Source organism: Vombatus ursinus, unplaced genomic scaffold (assembly GCF_900497805.2).
Source record: "Vombatus ursinus unplaced genomic scaffold, bare-nosed wombat genome assembly UNPS02008996.1, whole genome shotgun sequence".
NCBI lineage: Eukaryota > Metazoa > Chordata > Mammalia > Diprotodontia > Vombatidae > Vombatus > Vombatus ursinus.
In genome coordinates, this window is record NW_020948774.1 from 7,871,270 (window position 1) to 7,896,754 (window position 25,485).

The window sequence follows — 25,485 nt, forward strand, 5'->3', positions numbered from 1 at the left end:
CCCCTCCCTTCCAAGATCAGTGCCAGTGGGCTAATAATTAACACACTCAACAATGATATATGGTATCTTGTTATCTGGTCAAGTGACAATGGCAGTGTGTAAAAGGGATGGATGATGACAAAAATGAAGGAAATTATATAAAATAAAACAGGGTGGGGAGGGTGATGGTGGACTAGGGGATGGGAATGGGTGGAAGGGATGGATCCTAGGGGCAAGGGAATGCTTCTACATCTCCTGGGGTGCCACCTCCTCCTCCACACCATTGGAAAGCATGCTGCTGCTGTCCTCATTCAGACGCTTTACTCGATAGGCTTCAAAGTGAATACTGCTGGTAATGTCCTTAATGTTCTGCATGTGTGTCCTGGAGAAGGCAATAAAGAGGTCAATGAGGCATTAGCTGGGGGGGGGGGGGTGGCATGGGGGAAACTGAGCACACCAAATCAAAATCTCTGAGGGCCCAATGAGGGAACCAAACTCAATTTAGGACTCATTCATGATTGGCCCTCTCCTTTCCATCCGGAGAATAACTTTTCATTGGAGTTGATTTTTCCCATGGTGCATTATGATTTACAAACCACTTTCCTCACAACAATCAGGTAAGGTAGGGAATGCAAGTGTTATTATCCCTATTCTATAGATAAGAAAACTTGGAAAGAGAAAGTGACTTGCTCCCAGTCATAAAACTAGCAAATAGCAAGACTGTGACTTGAACCCAGGACTTGGGACTCCAGGGCCAGTTCTTGTTCTATTATACCTTATTGCCATTCATCATGGACTCTACCTGAAGTCACCATTCCTTTCCCTGTTCCTCCTCACCACCTATTTTTAATTAATGTCCTAAATAAAAATAAATGATTAAATATCAAATTATAATATCAATCATTAAATAAATGATTAAATAATTGAAGGAAAATTAATTAAAAATAGATTTTTAAAAATATGTCTTATGCAAGCACTCTTGTTTGGATGCTGCTTTGCAAATGGTTGCTTCAGAGGAGAGTGAGAAAGAATGAGTGAGAGACAGAGACACAGAGAGAGAGAAAAAGAGAGGGAGGGATGTGTGTGTGTGTATGTTTGTGTGTGTGTGTGTGTGTGTGTGTATATATATATAGATATATATAGATATATCTAGCATGTGTGTATGTATATGTATGTATGCACATGCATGCACATTTCATTTCCCTAACAAGACTGGAAGGTCTCTGAGTTCCTTTCTCTGTACTTATCTCCCTTGATGAAAGGGGAGAAAATTGTTTCGTTCTTTGTATTTACATTCCATGTGCCTAACACAGGATGTCCTCTTTGCTGATTATCTTCAATTATCCTGAAAATAGTTTGCTTCTATATTATCTTCATTTTCAGGTTGTCTCTCTCATTACATGATGAGCTTCTTGAGAGCAAGGACATTTCTTTGCATTCCCAGGGCTTAGCACACAGTAGGCACTTAATAAATGTTTACTGACTGAATGATTAATAAATGCTCAATTGATTGATAATCTTGTTAGTGCCTCCTAAGTCAATGTTCCGCTAAGGGAGCACTCAACTCCAGGGTATTGTTGAAAAATCATTGTCTTGAGGCTGGGAGAGAAGAGAGACTAATGAAACTTAATAATGAATGGGATCTGAAGAGCATAATAGTCACAAAATATGGACATAGTCTAGTATGATAATTTAGTTTATTGATTAAATACTAAATTTCATTAAATTATTAAATATTATATGTTATTAAATAAGTCTATTACTTTCTTTAAGTAGAAAGAGTGCTAGATTTAGTCAGAGATGTGGGTTGGAATCCTGACTCTGCTACTTGCTAACTGTATGACAATAACTTAACCTCTCTGGGCCTCAGTTCCTTTGTGTTTAAAATATGAGGGTTGGATTAGAAAGTCTCTAAAGTCCCTTTCCACTGTAGGTCTATTGTAGATATAAATTGATGGATCCTGAATGTAAACTATGTTTTAGGCACTAAAGAAAAATGAACAAGACAGACATGAGGCCTATGGGTCAAGTGGATGGTTTGGGAATGGAAAACAGGGTTTTTGGTATTACGGAGTTCAATGAAATATACTTGTGTATAATCATGCATATACTTATTTTGTATATAAACTTAAATGTGCATATGATTTCTATCCTGACAGATTATAAGTTTCTTGATGGCAGGAACTGTCTTATTTATATCTTTGCATCTATCAACTAATGGCAGCTGTAATATAGTAGATGCTTAATAAATGTTTACTTGCTTTATTGACTGAAGGATCCTGCTATAGACTGAAATTTCAGGGACAAAGTCTAAAGACTGGGAAATAGGGTTCATGGGACTTTGGGATCAGCAGAACAGAGGGAAAAGTCTGAGCTTTCCAACTCACTTATTTGCATGACCCGTTCTCTCCTGAAATCTCCTAGTAAAGGGGACTCTTTCAGGCTTTCACAGACTTTGGTATTTCTGAGTATCTTTCTTGTTTTGGCCAGAGAATTCTCCTAGGATTATAGATTCAGAGCTGGAAGGGGTCCTCTGAAGTCAATTAGTCCAAGGCCTTCATTTAACAGATGAAGAAACTGAAGATCAAGACAAACTTGCCCAAGGTCACACTAGTATAAGATCCAAGGTAGGGATTGGAACCCAGGTCTTCTGATTCCAAATCTAGTATTTTTTCCCCACTGTAATATGTTGCTTCTTTTTCCTAATCTGGCCAAGGAAAACAATTAGCCATCCATCTCCCCCACCAGGCACAACCTTTATGCACTATACTTAAAAAAGGCTCATCTATCTATCCCTTCTTAACCTTCCCCTCTTTCAGTCCTACTTGCATTCTTTCCTCCCTGTCCTGACACCCTCTCAAACAAACCCCTGCCCCTTTAGAGGTGAAGGGCCTCAAGATGAACTATAGTGTGCTGCTGGCTAAGGTCTTCCCAGTAAAGAGAAGGTCAGCAGGTAAGGACATTCAGATACTGTCCTTGGGAACCTAATGCAGTTTGTTTACCTTTCAGAAATCACCCATGTTGCTCAAGAATACATGGCCCTGGGGGCAGCTAGGTGGCACAGTGGATAGACTACTGGCCCTGGAGTAAGGAGGACCTGAGTTCAAATCCAGCCTTAGACTAGACACTTGACACTTACTAGCTGTTACCCTGAGCAAGTCATTTAACCCTAATTGCCTAAAAGGAAAAAAAAAAAAAAGAATATATGGCCCTTTGGTCTCTTTTCTGTCCATCTGAGGGGGACAACAAGGCAAAACCCAAAGCAAAAATAAGTTCTACACTCACCTGATAAGGAGATCCCGCAGATAAGCAAACTCACAGTGTGTAGTATTTTCAACTAAGGAAAGGAAATAAAAATTTACTATTAAAAATTGAGAGGGAGAAAAAGCCATCCCCACACCCTGCCCCCAACACATCCCAGTTATAATTACTCTTGAGCAGGAAACTGAAAATGGGATTTCATTGCTTAAGCAGTGGTATTTTTAGGAAATGTTCACTTTGTTCTGTAGGCAGTTTTTTTTTCTTAAATAGGCACACACCCAAGTATGCACATACAGTTACCCAGCCACCCACCATTGGATAAACCCAAGTACCTGGCTCCCACTCAATATATTTGTACTTGGACAGACAGACAGACACAGACACACACACACACACACACACACACACAAACACATCATTTGCACACATTATTAGACTTTCATAAATCTGTCAGGAAAATTTTTCCTTTTCCTCAGTTCTCTTGTAATTTCTTTTTCTAATCATGGTTTTCCCTTTGAGACTCCAAGTAATTTCTACAGCTGTCATGACATAGATTCGGCCCAAGGGGACAGACAGTTGGAGGTAGGGAGAGAGACATTTTGAGAAACTACAGGTAAAACTTCTGCTTCATATTCTTCTTGCCCCACATACAGTTTAGGTGTGGGGACAGAGGAATAGATGGTTAGACTTTGTCTGGAAACTTTATCCCTTTACTAAAACTAACAAGATCAATCTTTGACAGAAATAAATGTAACATACTGGATTAAACATTCATATGAAGAATATCTGAGATTTTTAGTTGATTCAAATCTTAGTAGAGCCAATAGTGGCAGGTGTGGTTACCAAAAAAAAAAAGCTATTACAAACCTAGATTGAATTAAGAGAAATGCAGTGTCTAGAGGGAAAGCTATGGTGACTCTGTGCTAGTCAGACACATGAAGTACTGTGTTCAGTCTGAGAACACTGACAAACTAGACTATATTCCAGAGGAACTAGATTTCTAGAGGAAGTCAGCAAAGTGAGGGCTGTGAAATGTACTCCCTCTTCACCTCTGTCTCTTGGAATCTCTAAGTTTCCTGCAAAATTCAGCTCAAAAGCCATCTCCTTCATGACACCTTTCCTGATCCCACCTGCTAGTTGATTGCCACACCACTTTCCCCCCAAAATTTACTTTGCATATTTTCTATATACCTATATGTGTATGTGTTTCCTAGCCCCAGCAGAACATGAGATCATCAGAGGCAAAGGCTATTTCATTTTTGTCTTTGTATTCAGTCTAGTTGTTCAGTTGTTTTTCAGTTGTGTCTGACTGTTCTGACACATAGTAATAACTCCCGAGACACCTTCAGCCACCCACTGCTTGGCAATTTTATTTCAATTGGACTTGGCCCCTTTCTTTGAGTTCAGTGTTCCCCAAACAGCATCTAGCACAGTGCTGAGCACAGCCTTCACCACTTGTGGAATGACAATCTCACCAACAGGTTCTCAGCAATTTCCTGCAGTTTCCAATGTCAGCCATGAGGGGGCAGCAAAAGCATCAAAATGAACAAGTTTCCTTGGTTTGGGTTCCATTCTCTTTTTTCCACCCACCCCCCACCTTCTCCACTCCCTTTAGCCCTCAGTAAACATGTCCTCTATAAAAAGAGTCTTAATCAGAAAAATATCTTTAGGAGGGAGGAGGGACATAGGAGATGGACTGGCTCAGGCACTGCACACCCCACCCCAAGGAAATGAAAAGCCAACAGACCCAGGATGCTGCTAGGATCTCGGGTGGAGGAGAAAACCCCTGATCCTCATTAGAGAGCAATCCAGCATGTGTATGTAGGTGGACGTGAGGAGGAGAATCCTAGAACAACTCCCTTACAAAGGACAGGGCTGGGTTTGAATTAGGATCCACTGGGAAAGATCTGGAGAAGGGAAGATTCCTCCTGTCTGAAGTTTTGGAGAATCTTGTTTGAAGTTTCCTTGTCTAAGATCTGGTCTTGTCAACGTGGCATTTGGAAAATATCCAGAAGGTTAAAAAATATACCCACAACTGACAGATCACACACACGCACACTCTCTCTTCCTCTCTCTCTCCCCCTCTCCCTCTCTCCCCCACCCCCCTTTGGGGGTGGAAGAAGGGAACAAAGGAAAAACAATGCACCATGTTTTCTCCACCCAACATTCAGAGAAAAGTCTAACAGTCAATCAGAGCTAAAACAAAGGAAAAAGGGTCAGTATTCTCCCACTCCCTCCTCCAGCCACAGTCCTTTCACTAGGGCAAGATTTCTGGCAGATTTTTTTCTGTCGCAGTATGGGCAGCTCAATCTACCCGTTAAATTTCCCATTTCCCATTGTAATGGAGAATTGTGACAACGGAAGAATAAATACTAAGACCACTTACTGGGATTTAGTTATTAAATTTCTCCTTTAAAACTTGAAAGAGCTCAATAGACCTCAACAGACCAATTTGTCCTCACAAAAACTTATCAAGGCTGGTAGGACTGGGATCATATTCCCCATCAGACCTAGTCATGGATAATTTTCATAGGATTATAGATTTGAAGTGGAGAGGAACCTTAGTGGGGACCTAGTCCAACAGACTCCCTCACTCTCATGTTACAAAAGAGGAAACTGAAGACCCAGAGAGATGATGTGACTTGCCTAAGATCACACAACTAAAGAACAAGCATCAGTTCCTCCCAATTTAAATTCTACAATCCTACAGTGTTGCTTTTAGCGGCACTACATTGTCGCAAGGGAGAGTTTCACTGGTAATAGGGAGTCACTAGAAAGTGATGGCACTGAAAAAAAAAATCTATCCATATCTTTATTTTTTTAAGAAAGTAGGGACCAGGCTAGTTAAATGACTTGCCCAAGGTCAAACCCAGGTCAATGGTACAGTCTCTCAAAAGTCATTGGAGCCATTCATCTCAATTTCCTCAGTGGAAACAGCATTTTTCATTGGGACTGGGAGTTGATATTTTAATTCCAGCTTTGCAGCAAGAGCTGGCTATGTCTGAAATCATTCCATCTCTCTAGATATGTTTTGGGGTTTGTTTGGTTTTTTTTGTTACAAAGAAAAGGAGGGTTTCATTTTTTTTTTAACCTTTTTTGCTTCATGGACCCTTTCGGCTGTTTGATGAAGCCTATGAAACCTTTCTCAGAATAATGTTTTTAAATGAATTAAATAAAATACATAAGATCACAAAAAAAAACCTCCGATTATACTGAAACATAGTCATGAAGATACATATATATAAAGTTCATGGACCTCAGATTAGGATTAGATGATCTCCAAAGTCCTACAGATCCACAGGAGAAAAGCTGAGTTATCTGTCCAGCGTCATGAAGCTAGTCTGCGGCAGAATTAGGGTTACAACCTAGATATCTGAACTAAGTCCAGTGTGATGATCTACCATGTTGTTTCCTTCCCAATGAAAGTCTCTGTGGTACTGCTTCCTCCTAATTCAGCCTCAACTACCCTTAATATTCACCCACTGGGAAGAAAAAAGAGAAATGTAAAGATGGCTACCTTCAATGGTGCCCCATTTAGTCTTCCTCCCAAGGATCCTTTTCCCATTCACTTGGTATTCATGATCACTGCCCACAACAGCAAATGGAATCATTTCCTAAAGAATAAAAAGGGGATATGGAAGGGTTTTAGTAGCTACCCTAGAGAAGTCCCATTAGTTTCCCAAATTCCCCACAGATGGGGACCAGGCTAACCAGTCTTTCTTGGCAAAGATCTGTTCTACAAAGGGAGAAAATTCTGAGCTTAGTTTTTCCCCAAGACTCGAGGAGAGATTATGATGGAGGAAAGACCACCCTCCCACCTCCTTAATAAGTCATTGGGAGCACCGGTTCCAGGTGGGGCTATTTTATATGAATGAGTCTTCAACTAATTTACTTACTCTAAATTTCTCATTGACTAGCCTGTCTTCTGAGTCTTCATCAAATTCTTTCTGGGGATATACATCAATACCATTGGACAGCAAGTCAGCAGTGATCTGGAGTTAGGAAAGAAAGAAAGATAGCACATCAGCCCAGAGAGAAGAGGATAGCCCCTAGGTATACATACCCTTGTATACCATGTATCTCCACTCTATGTCCATCTGCCCCGACCTCAGGGAGAAGAGAATGGGCCATTTGCCTAGAATTATCTGCACTCCTACATTTTTTTTTAGAGTGGGAGGGAGTAGTCTGGCATCCTGGGAATTTTTCCCACTTTGCTTCATGAACACAGAATGGAACAGAAAAACAAAAGAAAAGATTTTTAGGGCATCTTTCCTGAACTAGACTGTATCATTCCTCTCCAGTTTAGCAAAATTCCTGAGAAAATAATACAGGATCCATAAACCCACCCAAGAAACTTTCAAGCCCTTCTTCTATCATTAGGCAAAAGGTTCCAGCTGCCCACTTATACCATGTTTTTTTCTCCTTTGAATGCAAGCCCCACCCCTCTTTCTTTCCACCTTCTGCCAGATTATAGCCTTCTCTCACAAGTTCAAAACTCCGTAGCTTGTTCCCTAATGGAAAGGAGCCCTTCTATGAACATCACATTCCTAACAAACTCATCATTCTGCACACAAGACTCCATCACACGAAACATATAAAATCCCTCCCAAAGGAGAAATAAGTGAGAGCTTTTGAAGAACTTTCCAGATTCTTGCTGAGGATCATGGGTGTGGGATGTGCCCCATGTACCAGGCCAAAAAGTTGTGTTCCTTTTTCTTTTTAATGAACCAGACAATGGTTCTTGCCCCATGAAATCATTTGAGCAAATGATAGATTGTCTTTTCCCTACTAGAAAACCAAAGACTTCAAAAAATTTAGAATTGGAGGAGATCCTTTACAGATAAGGAAAGAGGCCTAAAGAAGTGGATTTGATTTTTCCAGGGTCACAAAGCTGGTAAATGGCAGAACCAGGATTCAAATCTGAATCTTATTTCCCTGTACTTCTACATAACATCACTCAACGGATACTGCTCTCTCTAAAGTAACCAATGCTCGGTTCTGACCTTTCTAAGCCTCCACTGACGCTGCTGACCAAACTCTCCTCCTAAATATTCTCTCCTCCCTGGGTTTTTGTGACACTGCTCTCTCGTGATTATTTCTTCCTACCAATCCAATCACTCCTCCTCTGTCTCCTTTTGCTGGATCATAATCCAAAGAATTCCCTATAATTGCAGGTGTTCCCCAAGGTTCTATCCTGGACTCTATTAGCTTCTACACTTTCTTGGAAACCTCGTCAGTTATGACAGTTATAATCTCTATGCGGAAGACTCTCAGATCTTTATATCCAGTCCTGGGCTATTCCTTGACTTGCACCACCAATTACCTATTAGACATTTCAAAGCAGATGTAGTATAGACACTTTGAACTCAACATGTCCAAAGCTGAACTCATTGTCTTTCCCCCTAAACAAACTCCCTCTTTCAACTTTCTTATTTCTGTCAAAGGCACCCTCACCATTCTGGTCTCCCAGGTTTGTAAGCTGGGTATTAAAGTGGACTCTTCACTCTCCCTTACCCCACATATACAGTTGCCAAATCTCAACATTTCTACCTTTACAAACTCTTTTTAATCTGACCCCCTTCTCTCAGAATTACAGTTATCATCTTAGTTCATACCCTTACTACCTTTCACCTGGATTATTACAGAGGCCTCCTAATTGGTCTACCTGTTTCCACCAGTACATTATGCACACTAACAGAATAATTTTCCTTAATGACATTGTCATTCCCCTTGGCTCTGCTGGCTTCTTATTGTCTCTAGAATAAAATATAAACTCCTCTGTTTAGCTTTTAAAATCCTTTGTAACCAGGACCCAGTCTGTCTTTTCAACCTCAACGGATATTACTCTCCTTCTCATACTGTGGTATCCAGTCAAACTAAGCTTTCTCTTTGTAATTCACTCAATACACTCATCTACAGTCTCCAGCATACATGACACATGGAATGCGCTTCCCTCCTTACCTTTGCCTCATAGAGTCCCTGAGTTCCTTTAAGACACAGCTCAAGCATTATGTTCTTTTAAGACACAGCTCAAGCATTGTCTCTCCCCCATCCCACATCTGCCTCTGTGTGTGTGTGTGTGTGTGTATGTACATATATACTTGTTGCTTCCTCCATTAGAACACAAGCTCTTTGCCTGCAGAGACACTGTTTTATTCTTTGTATTTCCACGTCCAGAGCCTAGCACCATGCCTCGCACATAGTAAATGCTTAAGAAATGTTTGTTGATAGATTGATAGTCTCTTAGAAGAGGCAAAAAGTTTGCTTGTGCACCAATATTTCCAGATAAGCCTGGGCTAAATAGACACCATTGTTCCCAGGGATAGAAATCAAATTTGTGTCCAAGTGAGAGAGCAATGATTGGATGCTATTCAGAACATCAACCTGCCAAAAAAGCATTCCTACCCTTCTTACCAGATACACATTCAACGACATGATGGAATGACCCCTGCCAAGCCAGCCCAGCCTATTTCCCGGGGAAGTTAGGACACTGGGCTGGCTATCCAGTGGGGTTCAGGCTATTGCTGCTCCCACTTCTAGAACAGTGAAAACAGTGTGTATTCCTGGCTGCATCAGTATATCTCTCAATGTGTGTCTATATCCCAGGGGAAAGTCCCCTAGTACCAGAGGTTGAAAACACAATCTTAGTTTTTTAAAGGGAGAGATGAACCTTCACAGACTTTCTCTTCCATCCAATGAAAAGCAGGCAAATGTCACCTGGGACTCCTGTTTTTTTAGGCTTCATTCATTGGGAGCAAAATAGACCAGAGTTAGACATTGCACCTATGATTTCATCAGGATAGGGAACTCCCTCTTCCAATTCACGTCAACAGCTTCTCTGTAACTTGTCATTTTAGAGAGGTGCCTAGAGTACAGAGAGGTGAAGTCATTTGCTCAGGATCATACAACCAGTATGTTATCAGAGACAGGACTTGAACACAAGTCTCCCATGCGCCAAGGCTAGCTCACTCTCTACTTACTATATGACACTGCCTCTCAGACCAGAGATACCCACTGAAATGGGATCTTGGTTTTACCTCCTCAGGCTTTCCAATTCAAAGTATACACACTTCTCGCTTTACATAAATTTGCATTATGCAAATTCAACTTTACATAAAGAATTCAGAAAGAAATTCACTTTCCAAAAAAAAACACCTATGTTAAGTACTGTGTGCTCTTACACATCAGCTCTCTCTCTCTCTCTGTTCCTGCCCCTTCTTCACCCAGCTTTCCCCCAAAAAAGCCCTCCAAGTGAACACAAAAGAATGGTTGTGTGGAGAGACTACCACAGTGCTGGATTGGGAGCTAGGCTTTAGACCTCTCGTGCTAAGAGGGGAGACCTTTGCCCTGCTCTGCCATTTGCCCACATGCCCAGCCCCCACATGGCTGGCCCCAGCCCCATGTGTTCCTCTTCTTTCTCCCATTTCTGTTGCTAGCCCCCAATGTGTCCCTAAATCACATTCCCACTGCCTCCTTCCACAGGCAAGTGGCCTTCTTCCTGTCTCCCTCCCTCTCTCCCTTCCCCAAGTCTGCAGGCAAATTCGCATTAGGTAAAAATCATAGAAGTCCACTTATGTAAAGTAAAAACTGTCTGTACCATCTTTTCCCAGAAGCTCTGTGTGGTCTCCTTAAAAAGGTGCTACCTTGAGTGGAAGAGGGAGGTGTTGCCATGTGTAGAGTACATAGAAGCCACCATCCCTGGGGCATACTGATTGGAGTGGCTTTCAAGAGCAACATAAGGAACTGTTTGGAGGTGAATGGGCCTTCTCTGCCTGCTCCAGGCAATCCCTCTGGGCCGAGACTACAGGATTACTCTGGGCTCCAGGCCAGACATTCAGTTTGACAGAGTTGCCTGGGGGGTGGGGGTGGGGGGTGGAGTTCATAGATGGGGGAGCGGAGAATAGAAGAAAAATGTGGAAAAACTGCAAAGCCCTACCCTTTGTTTGAAGTAGTCTCTTTCTTCCAGCGTCAGGGTGTCAGCTTTTGCAATGACTGGGACGATGTTGACCACTTTGCTCAGACGTCTCATGAACTCAATATCCAGTGGTCGGAGACTAGAAATGAATAATTCAACTTAGATGAGGATGATCAGGAAAAGGAGAGAAACAACAGAGGTTTTAAACCTCCTGGTCCGACATGGCAAGGGGAGAACACGATGCAGCTACTCATCTGGGCCAAAGCCTGTTTTTTATTGTGCTTAGCTGGGGAGGGTGAACTCAGTTGGGTAAAGCATGGTGCTAATGAAGCCATCATGAAGTTGATCTTCATCCAAACCAGCTTGCTTTTACACAGAAGAAATATCATGTTCCTTGGCCACAGGCTGTACTCCTAACCCTAGCCAGTTGCCTTCTACTCTGCACCTTCCCCGGGTTACAAGAAGACCTGTAGAATGTGGATAGTTCAGCAAAATTCATTTATTACCCTGCACCCAGTCTTCCCTACCCCACCCAACATAAGACCTTTTTTAAGCTTAAGTAGCCAAAAATGTAAATTTAGTTGGGTTTTATCATTGTTTCAACTTAAATTCCAAATAAATTGTTTATGAAGAAAAAAAAACCCTTTAAAAGCACTTTCAGGAAACGGAGAATTTTGTGTATCTCAGGTGTAACCCATACTCAGCAATCCTGCTCTTCCATTAACCTGGTGAAGAGATGAGGGTTGCTGATCTCCTGGGCCTGTCTGTCATTGGTCCTGAACATCAGCCCAAATGGAAGGGTCCGCTGTGGGGCTTTTTTATTAGGAGGAAAAGGGAAAACCAACAAAACAGCTGGAGGACATAGTCAAATCAAGCCTCTTTATGCCAGGTCACCTGGATCCCATTCAAAGGAGGCCTTCCTTTGGACTCTACCCAATGTGTCTCCATGCTGATAAAGTGATGCCCTCTCTCACCTCTCTTCCAACACCCTCAAGGATGAAATATTCTTTTTATAGTTACTGCTGGCACCATTAGCAGAGAGTCAGAGGGGAACTAAGTGTCTCCAAGCCCACCACTCTTCTGGCTCCTTAGACTGGAAGCAGACCTGCTCTTTGGAGGATTTCATAGCTGTAAGGATGGTACTGCCTGCTGATGGCCCAAGTACTATATTCCTACTGTGGCACCTGGGACCTGCTAAACTTCTGCTCGACAGCACATAAAGAGTAAACGTAGCCAAAGCAAACTAGCACAGGCCCAACCAGATGGGAAGAAATCAGCCTAGGCTTAAAAGAGCCACATAAGAACTGTGAACAAAAATGAGGTCTTGTCTTAGCTCTGCCTACCACCTACTAGCTGGATGACCTTAGGCCTCTATTTCCTTATCTATAAAATGGGGAGAAGAAAGGATCAAATAATCTTTTCTTTTTTGGTGGGGGGGGGAACTCAATCAGGGTTAAGTGACTTGCCCAGAGTCACACAGCTAGCAGGTGTCTGAGGCTGGATTTGAATTCAGTTCCTCTTGACTCCTGGGCCCATGCTCTATCCATTTCACCATGTAGTTGCCCTTAGATCAAATAATCTTTAAAGTCCCTTTCCAGCTCTAATCCCACGAGATTAAAATGGTTGTCTCACAATGTTTCTCCTATCTTCCAATAACGATAACAAAAACTAGAATTTAGAACTTTAAGACTTGCAAGTTACTTTACATTTTATCTCATTTGGACCTCACAAAAGCTCTGTAAGGTAGGTGCTATTATTATTATTATTATTCCCAGTTTATAGATGAGGAAACTAAGGCTCAGAAGTTAAGTGACAGAGTCACATAGCTAGTATCCAAAGCAAGATCTGAACCTAGGTCCTCCTGATTACAAATCTAGCATTCCATACACTGTGTCACCTAGCTGCCTCAAGGAAACCAAAGCAGTATATTATTGCTGTTAATTATTATTGTCATTATTATTATCTCTCTACCTTCCAGGTACCCTGAGCCACAAGGATGGGAACACATCTCTAGTGTCATATATATGATTAAAATCAGAATCTCTAATGAAAAATTAACAGTAAGATTAAGAGCCTTTTCACATTTCCCCTTTTCCCTTACAGGCTACTTTTATCTAGGTGATTAAGTCTCAAATGGCTTATTTCTGAGTTAACCAACAGTGCTACTTAGGGATGACAATATTAGTCACTTGGCTCTGAACAGGCAGGATAGTTTTGGGGTAAATGAATGAAACAAAAAGGATTTATTAAGCATATGTGTCAAGTGCTAGAGACAGACAAAAAGTGAGACAGCTCCTTCTCTCAAGCCCTGATGGGCAGTTAGCAAAGCCTGGTGTTCCTGGCCCAGAGGCCCTATTTCTATCCTTGGGCTTATGGTTCTCAAACATGGACACTCTTGATGACCTGAGGAAGGAGGGAGGCCCCAGAATCACCCAAGTCAGGATAGGGACCAATGACCTCACTGTTGAGTCTGGGCATTTACTTCCTCACAAAGGCCTCAAGTTTTGAGCTTTCTGTCCTCTTGCTAGGTTCTTTTCTATTGCTGGAAGACTAAAAGGCCATATGCATTTCCCTCCCCACCCCACCCCTAAAAAATCAAACCTAATAAACAAATAAAAAAGCTTCCCCAGGTGCTATATATACAGTTAGCAGTATTTAGGTAAAGCTGACAAAAAGAGCTATTCTGGATGGTTGAGTCTTTAGATTTGTGTTAGCTTGGGTGACAGAGATGGGGTGCTGGAGGCAGGTGGGTACAGAGAGTTTAGATATCCTTCCCTCCCCATATGGGGTTTTGAGGCTGTATGATTCCTCACTTAAGAAATCAATGAATCATGGATAAAACTAGGAGGAAGCTTCAAGGTCACTGAGATCAGAGGTATCAAACACACTGCACAGATGGGGAACAAAACACTCCTGAATAGAGTCAGAATCAGATTAAAATGTATTTGGGAAACATTTAACAAAATAATAAAAATACAGTGAAATATAGGTGATATTACATTTTAAAATTATGTCAATATGCAGCCCAGAGGGAGCCCTAAGGATTTTGGTTGTTCAGTCATTTTTAGTCATGTCTTACTCTTTGTAACCTCATTTGGGTTTTCTTGGCAAAGATACTGGAGTGATTTGCCATTTCCTTCTCCAGCTCATTTTACAGATGAGGAAACTGAGGCAAACCAGGTTAAGTGACTTGCCCAGGGTCACACAGCATCTGAGGCCAGATCTGAACTCAGGAAGATGAATCTTTTGACTTCAGGCCCTGCAATCTATCTATTAGTTACCCAAGTATGGATTAGTGACCCCCATTTCTGTTTGAGTTTGATACCACTGATCTATACTTGTATACTTCTCATCAAATTTTGCACATAGGTTAACTATAAAGCCCCTCCACCACCCAGCTCTCAGCTGGGATACAGATGGAATCTGCTTCTACTCCACATGACAACCCACTGCTGGCAAAGTTCTGGGGCATGACTGGAAAAGAGAAGATATAATCCTCGGCATCCTTTCCATAAATGACTCAAGATAAACCCCCGAGAAAAGGTTTGCAGGGGAAACTCTTGGTCAGCAAAAAGAAGTATTATATTCAGTACAGAAAGCCAAGAGCCAGGAAATCTGAGTTTTAGTACTGGCCCTGGCCCGGTGTGGCTGAAAAATCTTGAGACGTCACCTCTGGGCCTCAGTTTCTCCATATCTGAAGAAAGAAGGTATTGACTTAGAGACGTAGTATCAATTTCAAACAGAAATAGATCCCTTCAGGCTGCCTATGGACGTAGAAAACCACAAATTAACATTACCTATGTTGTATCATATTTTTACTTATTTGTTAAACATTTCCCAATTACATTTTAATCTGGTTCCCAGTATACTTGGGAGTTTTGGAACCTTATGAGGCCCATGAGTTTGATACCTCTGACCTAATGGATTCCTAAGGTGCCTTCCAGATCCAAAGACTTCTATGGCCTCAGTATTTCTGCCCGTATAACAAGGCCCCAAAGACGTCAGTCTGCCTTATACATACGAGTGGCCAGTGGCAGGAATGAAGTAGATGCAGCAGTGCACCCGGGTGTCTGGGATCCTCTTCTTACGGTTGATGTTAATTTCCTCCTGAAGGTATTTCTCATACTGATCATTGATGAACTTCATAATGGGTTGCCAGCTGTGCAAAGGAGTAAGGGTGGGTAACAAGTTATTTTTTTGAGTATATGCAACCCCAGACCTAGGATTTCCTCATTATCAGACTCAAGAAGAAAAGATCTATTTCCCATTTCACCCATGTGTTGGCAGGTTTCTGGTGGATCAATCTGGAGCTTAGATAAAATGCTCCCAGAGAGCAGTGAGGCATTTGCTCAGTGGTCTGTCAGATTATGCTGATAGCTTTCCACTTTTATCCCTAACTCCTAAACTGCGATCAAAACATCATAAATTCCCTAAAATCTCTACCCTCTTTCTAAGCATATTCTGTGCTCTTCTGCCGCAAAGTTATAGGAATTTGTTTAGCTTACTCAAAAGAAATGGTACTCTGGGCTAAACCCCTCAAGTCATCCCTGACATTGGTCTTAGTGTTAGAGAGGTTGAAGTTAAAAAGGGAGCTATTGGCCTCATTGGTCTTCAACAGTTTCAGTCTTTTTTGTTTTGTTTTGTTAAAATGGCATTAGATGGCAGGATAATTGTCTCCATTACTCAACTGTGGCTGAACTTGGCCTTAGAGGCAGTCAGCAAAGTCCCCATCAGCCCCAACTTTGGAGGATGGAGACTCCACATCCCCATTTTCTACCAACACACGCCAGCAGGAATCCAACTGGAACACAAATCTTGGGACTTGGGATGCTCACCAGTTTTCATTGTTAATGTGATCGCCAAAACCTGGTGTGTCAATCACAGTTAGCTTCATCCGGACACCTTTCTCCTCAATTTCTGCAAAAGAAGAGAACAGTATCTTGAGGCTTGGAGGGAAGATCAAAAGGGAGACAGGGTGGTTTTCCCTCTAGGATTCAAAGAGAGGAACAAGTTAGTCCCTTCCAGTTTGGAAGTTGTGACTTTTTGCTGCCAGAGAGGAAAATAGAAAGGTGAACGATGACAGGAGCTTCAGTAAGTATTCTGGTAAATCCTCAGTCCTGAGAAGCAAAAGTCTAAGACAATCCCACCTTCATCTTCCTCTACATGAGTAGAAATGATGCTTCATCATGAATGATTTATTCATTCATCAGCATGAAAATTTCTTATACCCTGAATTCTTTTAACAAGGACTAATCAGAGGGAGTGGGGTATAAGTAAGGATTGTTTTACAATTTTTAATGAAATACTTCCTTTGCCTACAGAGAACAGAACTGAACAAAGGGTCTTAAGAGATCCTAAAGGGAGTCACTGACCTCTACAGGTCTGTTCTTAGGGTATAAAATTGAGAGTTTCTGTTTCATTTAAAGAGTCCTTCTTCCAACACTTAACTATCCTCAAGAATAAGGAATATTAGTTCATCTGACTTATGAAAAGTCCATATCCCCATGATTCCAAGAAGGATAGTGGCATCTCTCTGTAGGCAATGTTCACTGAGAGAATTAAATGAATGATATAATATCCCACCCTACTCAAGACCCCCATCCGTGTTTTCACCTGTATCCCCAGCAGAACACAGCCTGAGGTCTCACCGTGAGTGATGGACTTGATCTCAATGGTTTTGGGGATCCGTTCCTCCGAAACTGGTTGGACTGATTTCCGACTGACTTTGGATTTGAACAGAGTGTTGATTAATGTGGATTTCCCTAAGCCACTCTGACCTGAAAAGGATAAAGGCAAGCTGAGTTAAGCAAGATTCTATATTGGATTATATTACACTGGAGTCCAGAAGCCTGGCATTCTGGCATTTCTGCTTCAAAGATGGCATCCATCCCTTTATGACATTCCATATTTGGTCCAACCTGGCCCACTTTTACACCTTGAAGCCCATCAGTTTTTCTTAAGAATACTCAACTTCAGGGGCAGCTAGGTGGCACAGTAGATAGAGCACCGGCCCTGGAGTCAGGAGGACCTGAGTTCAAATCCAGCCTCAGACACTTGACACTTCCTAGCTGTGTGACCCTGGGCAAGTCACTTAACCCTGATTGCCTCACCACAAAAATAAATAAATAAAATTAAAAAAAAAATAAAATAAAAAAAGAATACTCAACTTCATTCATCTATAGGTTCACATTCTATGCCAAATCATCACACAAAGAAATTATCACCAATTAAGCATGAAGATCACCTTGGGAAAAAAAAACATCTATTTTGTTGCATTGATCAAGAAGGGGATAGTTAAACATGGGAAACTTAAGAATTCTCAGTGGCATAGTAGAGAGACAAGTGGAGAGAATGCTCGATTTGGAGTCATAAGACCTAGCTTTGAATACTAGCTCTACTATGAACTGCCTGTGTGACTTTGGGCACTTCACCTTTCTCAGACTCAGTTTCTTCATTGGTAAAATAAGGGGCCTTAATCTATAAGGTCTCTTCTACCTCTTGACTCTGCTGGTCCAATTCAGTGAACAATCTCTAATTAGAGTCATCTCTTTCTAGAAAACCTTTATAGCAAGACAAATATAAGGGTTATTGTTGTTGTTTAGTCATTTTCAGTCATGTCTGACTCTTTGTGATCCCATTTGGGGTTTTCTTGGCAGAGACACTGGAATGGTTTGATATTTCCTTCTCCAGCTCAATTTACAGATAAGGAAACCGAGGCAAACAGAGTTAAGTGACTTTCCCAAGGTTACAAAGCTAGTAAGTGCCCGAGGTCATCTTCCTGATTTCAGGCCTAGTACTCCATCCTGGTACTCCATCCACTTAGCTGCCCCACCAAAATATAATGGTAGCAAGACTGAAAGGAGCCAAAAGTATAAACCAAAAAGGGGAATCGTTTAAAGAAACAGAGGAAGCAACACAGCTATGAACTGGACAAGGGTGGTGTCTGGAACTTGGATGCAGGGCTCTGGCAGAGGGTTTCTCCCTATGCGGCTGCAGCCAACTAACCCCATTCCCCATCCCTCAAACTCATCAGCCAAAGCCCATCCAAATAATCTTCAAGCATTCCTGACCTCCTTGGTTAAGGGAAGGCTGGGGGTAATCCCAGCTCAGGATTGTTTGTATACTTAGCATAAACAGCCTGCCACTGAAGGGCAAGACTGTAACTGGTTGAGGGGGTGAAGAAACAAAAAATAAAACACCCATGGCTGAAATCTGAACTGGAGTCACTTGGAAGGCCTGAAGCACAGCAGAGACTGTCCTTTGCAACTGTCCCCCAGAGCTATGGGCAATGCAATCACTGGCCTGGTGCCCACATCCTCAGGCTAGATACCGAAGCTGGCCAGGCAGATGAGGACCGGTCACTGCTTGTTTGCTAGTGACCACCCTAGCTGGGCCTAGCATGAACCTCGTTGCTTAGGATCCACAGGTCTTCCGAACTCCAGGACTTGCATGCTCCCTTCTCCTTCCTCCATCACAAGTTCTGAGGTAGGCTTTGGACAAAGGAGAGGGAATAGTTCTTCTATCTCAAGCAAAGACAAAAGAGGTACGCCCACCCCACTTCTTTCCTTCCTTCGTAAGCAGGAGGCCACCAGGCACCATGCTGGCATCTTTAGAAATAAACATCCATTAATACTGTTTAGGAAATGAATCACAGGAATGGATGGATATGTCTACTCTTCCTCAGGCACTGGCTTTAATTCTGCCCTTGCCCATTTTCTCCCAACTCATTCTTCTTCTACCCCAGTAATTTCTATCGTTTATGAAAAAAACTATCCTAAGTGTCTTCTTCAAAACTCACTAGAAGACAACACTCTCCACTGGATCATGTCAAATGCCACTCACAAAAACCTGCAGTTTCTTCATAGATGATGTATTTTATCCCACTGACATTTCTTTGAGGAAAAAAAAAAAGAGCCTGGCCTTAGACTCTAGGGTTGAGATCAGACACTGAAAAAAGAATCTTAGGCCAAATCCCTAAATGCCCTGCTTTAAATTCAGATTTGGGAAGGCTAAAAAAAATAATGACATGGGAGCCAGGAGCTGAATCCAAGCAAAAAACTCAACAAGTATCTCTAATAGGGACATATGTATTTTTTTTCTCGAGCATGTAAGAAATGCTCAGTGCTCAGACAGGTAGAAAGAATTATAGTCTCCCTGTTTGGAAGGACTTCAGAGTTTAGCTGCACCAACGTATACCCAAAGAAGAATTAAAATCAAACACTTGAATAAAACATGCAAAAGGAAAGAGTCAGGTAAGCAAATAGTAGTTTGCCAATAAATAAAGCAAATAGTTTGCCAAAAAATCTCATTTAAACACTGAAAAGGGGTCCTAAGCTACATCCCACTCCCCTCCCCACACCAACTCATTTCCATTTTCAGCTAAACTGAAGCCTGACCTTTATTCTTCTTAGTGACCACCTCCTTCCACTAGCCACAGTATTTCCTGTAAGCTCTCTTGGGCCTGGGGCCCCAGGAAGGATTTGAAATGACTTGACTTCTTAGCCAGTTTCATTGCAAAGCAAAGCTGCTTCAGGTTACTGAGAACTTTTAGGCCCACAGCTAGGTGTGTGCTTAAGAGGTAGGGGTTGGGGTGGGGGTGAAGAATATCAATGATGGCCCAAGCTTAAAATCCCAGCACTAGATTTTCTATTCTCTTTTGGACTGTTAGGGGAAAACCTCTGCCAGAAATAAGTGGCAGCTATGATATTCTCACTCCTCCTCCATACTTGCTCTCTTTCTGTTGAGAACAGCACCAAGCTTCCATTCACCCACGTTTACAACCCTAAAGTCATCCTTGACTCTGTACTCTGTCATACCCAGTCTCTACCTCCACAGAACCTTTCACATCCATCTCTTTCTCTTCACTCACAAGGCCACTATCCCAGTTCAGTCCCCCTTATCATCTCTTGCCTATACTATGACAATTGTTTCCTAAGTGATGTCCTGGTACTTATCACAGTTCTGGCACATAGTAGGTGCTTAATGGGTATTTGCTGACTTGCCTTCCAATCCATCTTCCACACAGTTGACAAAATAACTTTGTCATGTTACTCCCCTTCCAATTGTCTCTATGATAAAATATAAACTCCTCAGTGGGTTACTTATCTTTCCAGGCTGAAACACTCTAATCACTTACTTAATGCTCCCTGAACTCCACATTCTATATTCCATCTCCATGTTTTTGTATATACTATTGTGTCTGCATGGCTGCTTCCTCACTTCTGCCTCACAGAGTCTCTGGCTTCCTTCTAGGCTAATGTCTTCCTCTTTGTGATCATCTTCCATCGACTGTCTATCTCTTGTATACAACTAGTTATTTATGTGTTGTCTCTTCCATTAAAATCTGGGCTCCTCAAAGCAGGGACTGTTTGTACTTTTAACTGTAAATCCAAGCCCTTAGCACAGTAGACACTTAATAATATTTTGTGATAGATAGATTCATGTCAACTCCTACCCAAAGCCTTTCTGATCTCCCTCCTATTTGTTTACATCTTGAATCCCCTCAGTCCCTTACAAACTGTTAAGCTATCTGAGGGCAAGAACTGCATTTGGTTTTGCCTTCCTACCCCCAGTGCCTTAACATAGTAGTATTTCATAAATGCATGCTGGATTGGAAGGTGTTGTGAGCCAGCATAGTAGAATGCTGAATATGGAGACAGGAACGCCTTCATTTAAACCCTGCTTCAGATGCTCACTAGCTCTGTGACCCTGGGCAAGTCACTTAATCTCAGGCTCAGTTTCCTCATCAGCAAAATGGGTATGAGATCTATACCATTTACCTCCCAGGGTTTTTATGAGGATTAAATGAGACAATATATGTAAAGTGCTTTATAAACCTTAAAGCAGTATGTAAATGTCTATTGTTGTTATTGTTAGAACCGCATTTCATTCTCATATCTTATAAGGAAGCTCAGAGATAAGCAGTCACAAGGACAAGTTTCTATCTTACTAGTATCTTACACTTAATGTTCTTCTTAGTATTACATAGACTGTTAAAATGACTGTCTCTGCAATGTTGTTATAAGTACTGGAAGGTCATCTCATCTTCTCTGGAAGCATCTTTGCTTCCACTCACTGGAAATACCTTTGGGACAACCTGAGTAACAGACAGGACAATAGGGATGACACATACCTCATCCTTTCCCACAGGATTTTAATTTCTTCTGATAGGGCTCTGTATTCTGAAAGCTTTTTCATTTAATGTAATTGGAGATTATAAGCAGTGGATATGGCAAATTCAATTTTAAAATTGTGTTCTTAAGTTTTTATGGATCCACGCTGTGTCTGGGCAGTTGTAGGCAACAGTTCTGTCTGTAATGATGCTCTGGTTTCAATATAATTTGTTTATTGGATTCTAAAATACATTTGGGGTTTATATTTGTAATATAATGTTTCTCATCTCTTTGTGACCAGGTTTGGATAAAAATAATACGGAGACAAGTCACTATCCTAAGGACTGTTACACAAATGGATCAAATTATTTTTAAAGTCTGAATAAAAATATTAGGATATAAGTTCATCATCTCTTATTCTCACTGAAAGCATCACTCGTACAGTTATAACAGTATTCAGAATAATAGTGATGATAGGGCAGCTAGGTGGCATTGGACCTGGAGTCACAAAGACCTGAGTTTAAATCCAGACTCAGGCATTTACTAGATGTGTGACCTTGGGAAAGTCACTGTTTGCCTCAGTTTCCTCAACTACAAAATGGGAATAATAATAGTACCTACCACCCAGGGTGTGGTGAGGATCAAATAAGATACTGTTTGTAAAACCCTTAGCACCATGCTAGACACACAGTAGGCACTACATTACTGCTATTATTACAACGATAACACATATCTTATTTTTCCTACATGACTTTTATTTCTTCTGAAAGCTTTCTCTGTTACATTTTCCATATGGTGACATCTACTTAAAAACTTACTCAAGTTTTTAGAGATCAATGTTATATCCAGGTGATGGAGGTTGGAGGTGGGGGTAACAGTTCAGTATATGATAATGGTCCATTTCCAGTAGAGTTTATTGAGTTCTCCAGGATTTTTCGGGTCTGTATGGGATTTGTTGATTTTTCGGTCTATGACACATAACTAAGCTTTTGATGTAGAATTCTAAGTACCAGGTCATATTTTACTAATTACTTGGTTGGTATTAAATTTTTGTATCCTGCACTAATGTGTTGCAGTTTGTCTCCTTGCATTAATCTATGTTGATCTGCTAGCAGTGACATAGCCTGAATTGACATCATAAATCCTATTGTTTTCCACAAACAAATCCATAAGATTCAGTCATTTGTTAGATGCTTCTTTGTTGACATTTTGTTTGCTAAATTCAAGTGGATTTCATCCATGTGGGACCATTTTGGTTCCATTTTTGGATTTCAGTTGTTTCAGAGGTTCCATTCAGATGTCAACCACTTTTGATTACATCAGATGAATCCAACAATGTGTATACGTTATCAGTCTTTTCTACTGCTCAATGAAGATAATATGCCTGTTCCAAAAGTATTTCTGTAGTTTTTGATTTATTATATGGCATGAGAATTTCTACCAACTCCCTTCCTCCTTTTTTGGTGCAAAGCGCTAATCTTCTTTGCGTTACAGTGATGGGTCCTGTGTTTTGTTCTTATGCAATTTTTTTGTTTAACATACATCCCAAAACCGTCATAGTACATTTTACATTTTCTAAAATGTATGTTAAGACTCAAATTGTGTAGGTATGAATTGCTTCAAACGTGTTCTTCCCATTCAGCTTTGATTTTAGAATTCCAATAAGTCTCTTAATAGCCACAGCCTTCCCTTTGATATCTTTATGTTAAATGTATATTGCCTGGAAGGCGGCAGAATGTGTTTTTCAGTAGTCATATAGCCAATCAGTCAACAAGCATTTATTAAGTGCCTACTATGTGCTAGGAACTGTGCAAAGCACTGGATGTCATTCATGTTCATCAACTGATTAATAAGATGTTTCAGTTTGACTCCTTTAATTTGTAAGCCACTATTAGTTCTATTTAGGGGAGATGACTGATAACAGACTTAAAACTAAACAGAACCATTATGAACTTAAACTGTCTCCCTGAAAAAAATGCCATGTTTTATAACAACTGCTCTCAACATTATTGTGCTGATGACACATTTCAAAGAGAGAACAGATCTCTGTGCATATTAAATACCCTAGCATTCTTACCATACTTGGCTCTATTTTATATATTGTGTTATTTTTTTTTGTTATTATTAACATTACTATATTCCTAGCAAGTAGCTCAACTAGCTCAAACAAAATCAGTCTGGGAGAGAGAAGGAAGGAAGGAGATAAGGGAAGGGGACAGACAAGACGCACCAACCACCATGATGTTGAATTCAAAGCCCTGCTTCATGGCTTTTCGCCTCATCTGCTCCAGAATGGCATCAATCCCCACATAGCCAAAGTCAAGGGTAGCCTTCTCATTCCTCTGGGGGATGGCTTGCTTTAGCCCAGCATCTCTGGAGTTATCTGCCATGATGCTGGTATGGCTGGGAATTGCCTCTGAGGCTGTGGGGAGAAAAGAAGAGACATTAGCAATGAAACTCAGATGCTCATTGATTAGGAAATGGACAAACAAATTATGGTACATGAATGTAATTAAAGCAGTAGAAGAAATGATGAATAAGAATTTAGAGATGACTAAAGAGAGTTAAATGAACTAAATATGCAAAATGAATGCCATAATATAAATGGGAAAAGAGCAAACAAACAAAAGAACTAAACATTGTGTAATTATAATGACCAAGTGTGGCCTCAGAGAAGAGATCAAAAAAAGTACCTCATTCTCTTTGCCGAGGTGGGGAACTATGGGTATAAAATACTGCATATACTGCCAGACTCATTTGACCTGTCAGTTTTGCTTTTTTCTTCCACTTTCCTTTTCATTCTTTGTTTAAAAAAGATTGACTTGGGTAGGGAAGGGAGAGAGAAGGATACATTCTGAAATGAAATCATTGTGTCCATTTGGAGCTTACTGTGTGGTGTAAGGTTTAAGATGATAGTCTAAATGTAATTTCTGTTCAACTTTCCCATTTCCCCAGTACTTTTTATCTAATAAGGAGTCCTTAGTCTATTAGTGCATGTCCTTGGGTTTACAGAACACGTTACTTCCGGATCTGTCTTATCTAATCTGTTCTGCCAATAAACTTTTCTATTTTTTAAACCAAAACCGAATAGTTTTGATGATTACTGCTTTATGGTTTGGTTTGAGATCTGGTCCTGCTAGGCCCCATTCATTCCTACAAGTTTCTATTATTTCCCTAGAGATATTTGATCTTTTGTTTCTCCAGTTGAATTTTGCTGTTATTTAATGTAGTCCTACAAAATGATAGTCAACATGGCATAGTGGATAAAGAGCTGGTCTGAAAGCCAAGATGATACGAGTTCAAGCCCTGTCTCTGACACACACTAGCTGATTGGAGGCAAGTCAATGAACCATTTCTCAGTGGACTAGGCAACTCTCTAAGACTCTCAATGGCAGAAAATACATACATACATATACACACATATATGTGCATACACACATATATTAATAATAAAGGCCTTCTCTCATTCCTCATCCTTGTTAGGTGTTGACCTGTATTTGTGGAGGGAATTTCCTTATCAGGGAATATCCATGAAATAACAGGTCTAGCTCCTATCCCCTTAGTCTGATTGGTATGTTCTTACTGTTTCTCACACTGAACAATGCACTAAAACCCAGCAGCTCTGTTTGCTATGCTCTATCACTAAGAGTTACCTTTCTTTCTTAAATTGCTTTGTTCTCACATGTCCTAGAAACTGTATATTTATCCCCAGTGAGACCTAAAGGAAAATCATCCTTGTATTCTAGTAGTAACCATAAAAGGAAGAACAGGGGCCATCAATAAAAAAATTACAGTCAGTATCATTCTAGTTTTATAAAGGCAAACATAGGCCCAGAAAAACAAAGAATCAGTCTTGTTAGGAAGAGAATTTATTAACAATAACTAGTAATTTAGGCGCCCAGGGCAAGCAGCACAAAAAGCAGTCCCCTCAAAAGCACCTTTATAATTCGTGATGTGAAAATAATTAAAGAAGTAATTAAAATATAATTTAGTTAAGCAGAACAAGGAAGTAGTAAGTGTACTGGCTAACAAATTAACACTAACAAGGCTATGACCCGGTAGTTTTGTATTTTAATAATTATTCTTTGCTAAGTTTACATGGTAGGGCAATTCATTTCAGTGTCTGGTTTGTGGTTTCCATGACCCCTTATAAGATGTATAAGGAATGTTTGCTTTTTAGAATTTAGTAACTGCAAATGCCATAATTCCTCTGGAAAA

At 40.8% G+C, this 25,485-nt stretch overlaps 1 protein-coding gene across 4 annotated transcripts in view; it reads right to left on the minus strand.

The window, feature by feature from the left end:
* Window positions 1-51: 51 nt before the first annotated feature.
* The window catches only part of SEPT9 (septin 9), a 342,062-nt gene continuing 316,628 nt past the window's right edge, over window positions 52-25,485 (minus strand). For all 4 annotated transcript variants that reach the window (XM_027850047.1, XM_027850049.1, XM_027850048.1 and 1 more), the window contains 9 exons: window positions 23,498-23,689; window positions 16,804-16,932; window positions 15,991-16,072; window positions 15,177-15,314; window positions 11,177-11,294; window positions 7,137-7,232; window positions 6,758-6,854; window positions 3,265-3,316; window positions 52-361 (listed from right to left, as the gene is read on the minus strand). In XM_027850047.1, coding sequence (XP_027705848.1) covers window positions 226-361; window positions 3,265-3,316; window positions 6,758-6,854; window positions 7,137-7,232; window positions 11,177-11,294; window positions 15,177-15,314; window positions 15,991-16,072; window positions 16,804-16,932; window positions 23,498-23,689 — 1,040 coding nt within the window. In that variant the 3' untranslated portion in view covers window positions 52-225. The remainder of the gene's footprint in view (window positions 362-3,264; window positions 3,317-6,757; window positions 6,855-7,136; window positions 7,233-11,176; window positions 11,295-15,176; window positions 15,315-15,990; window positions 16,073-16,803; window positions 16,933-23,497; window positions 23,690-25,485) is intronic.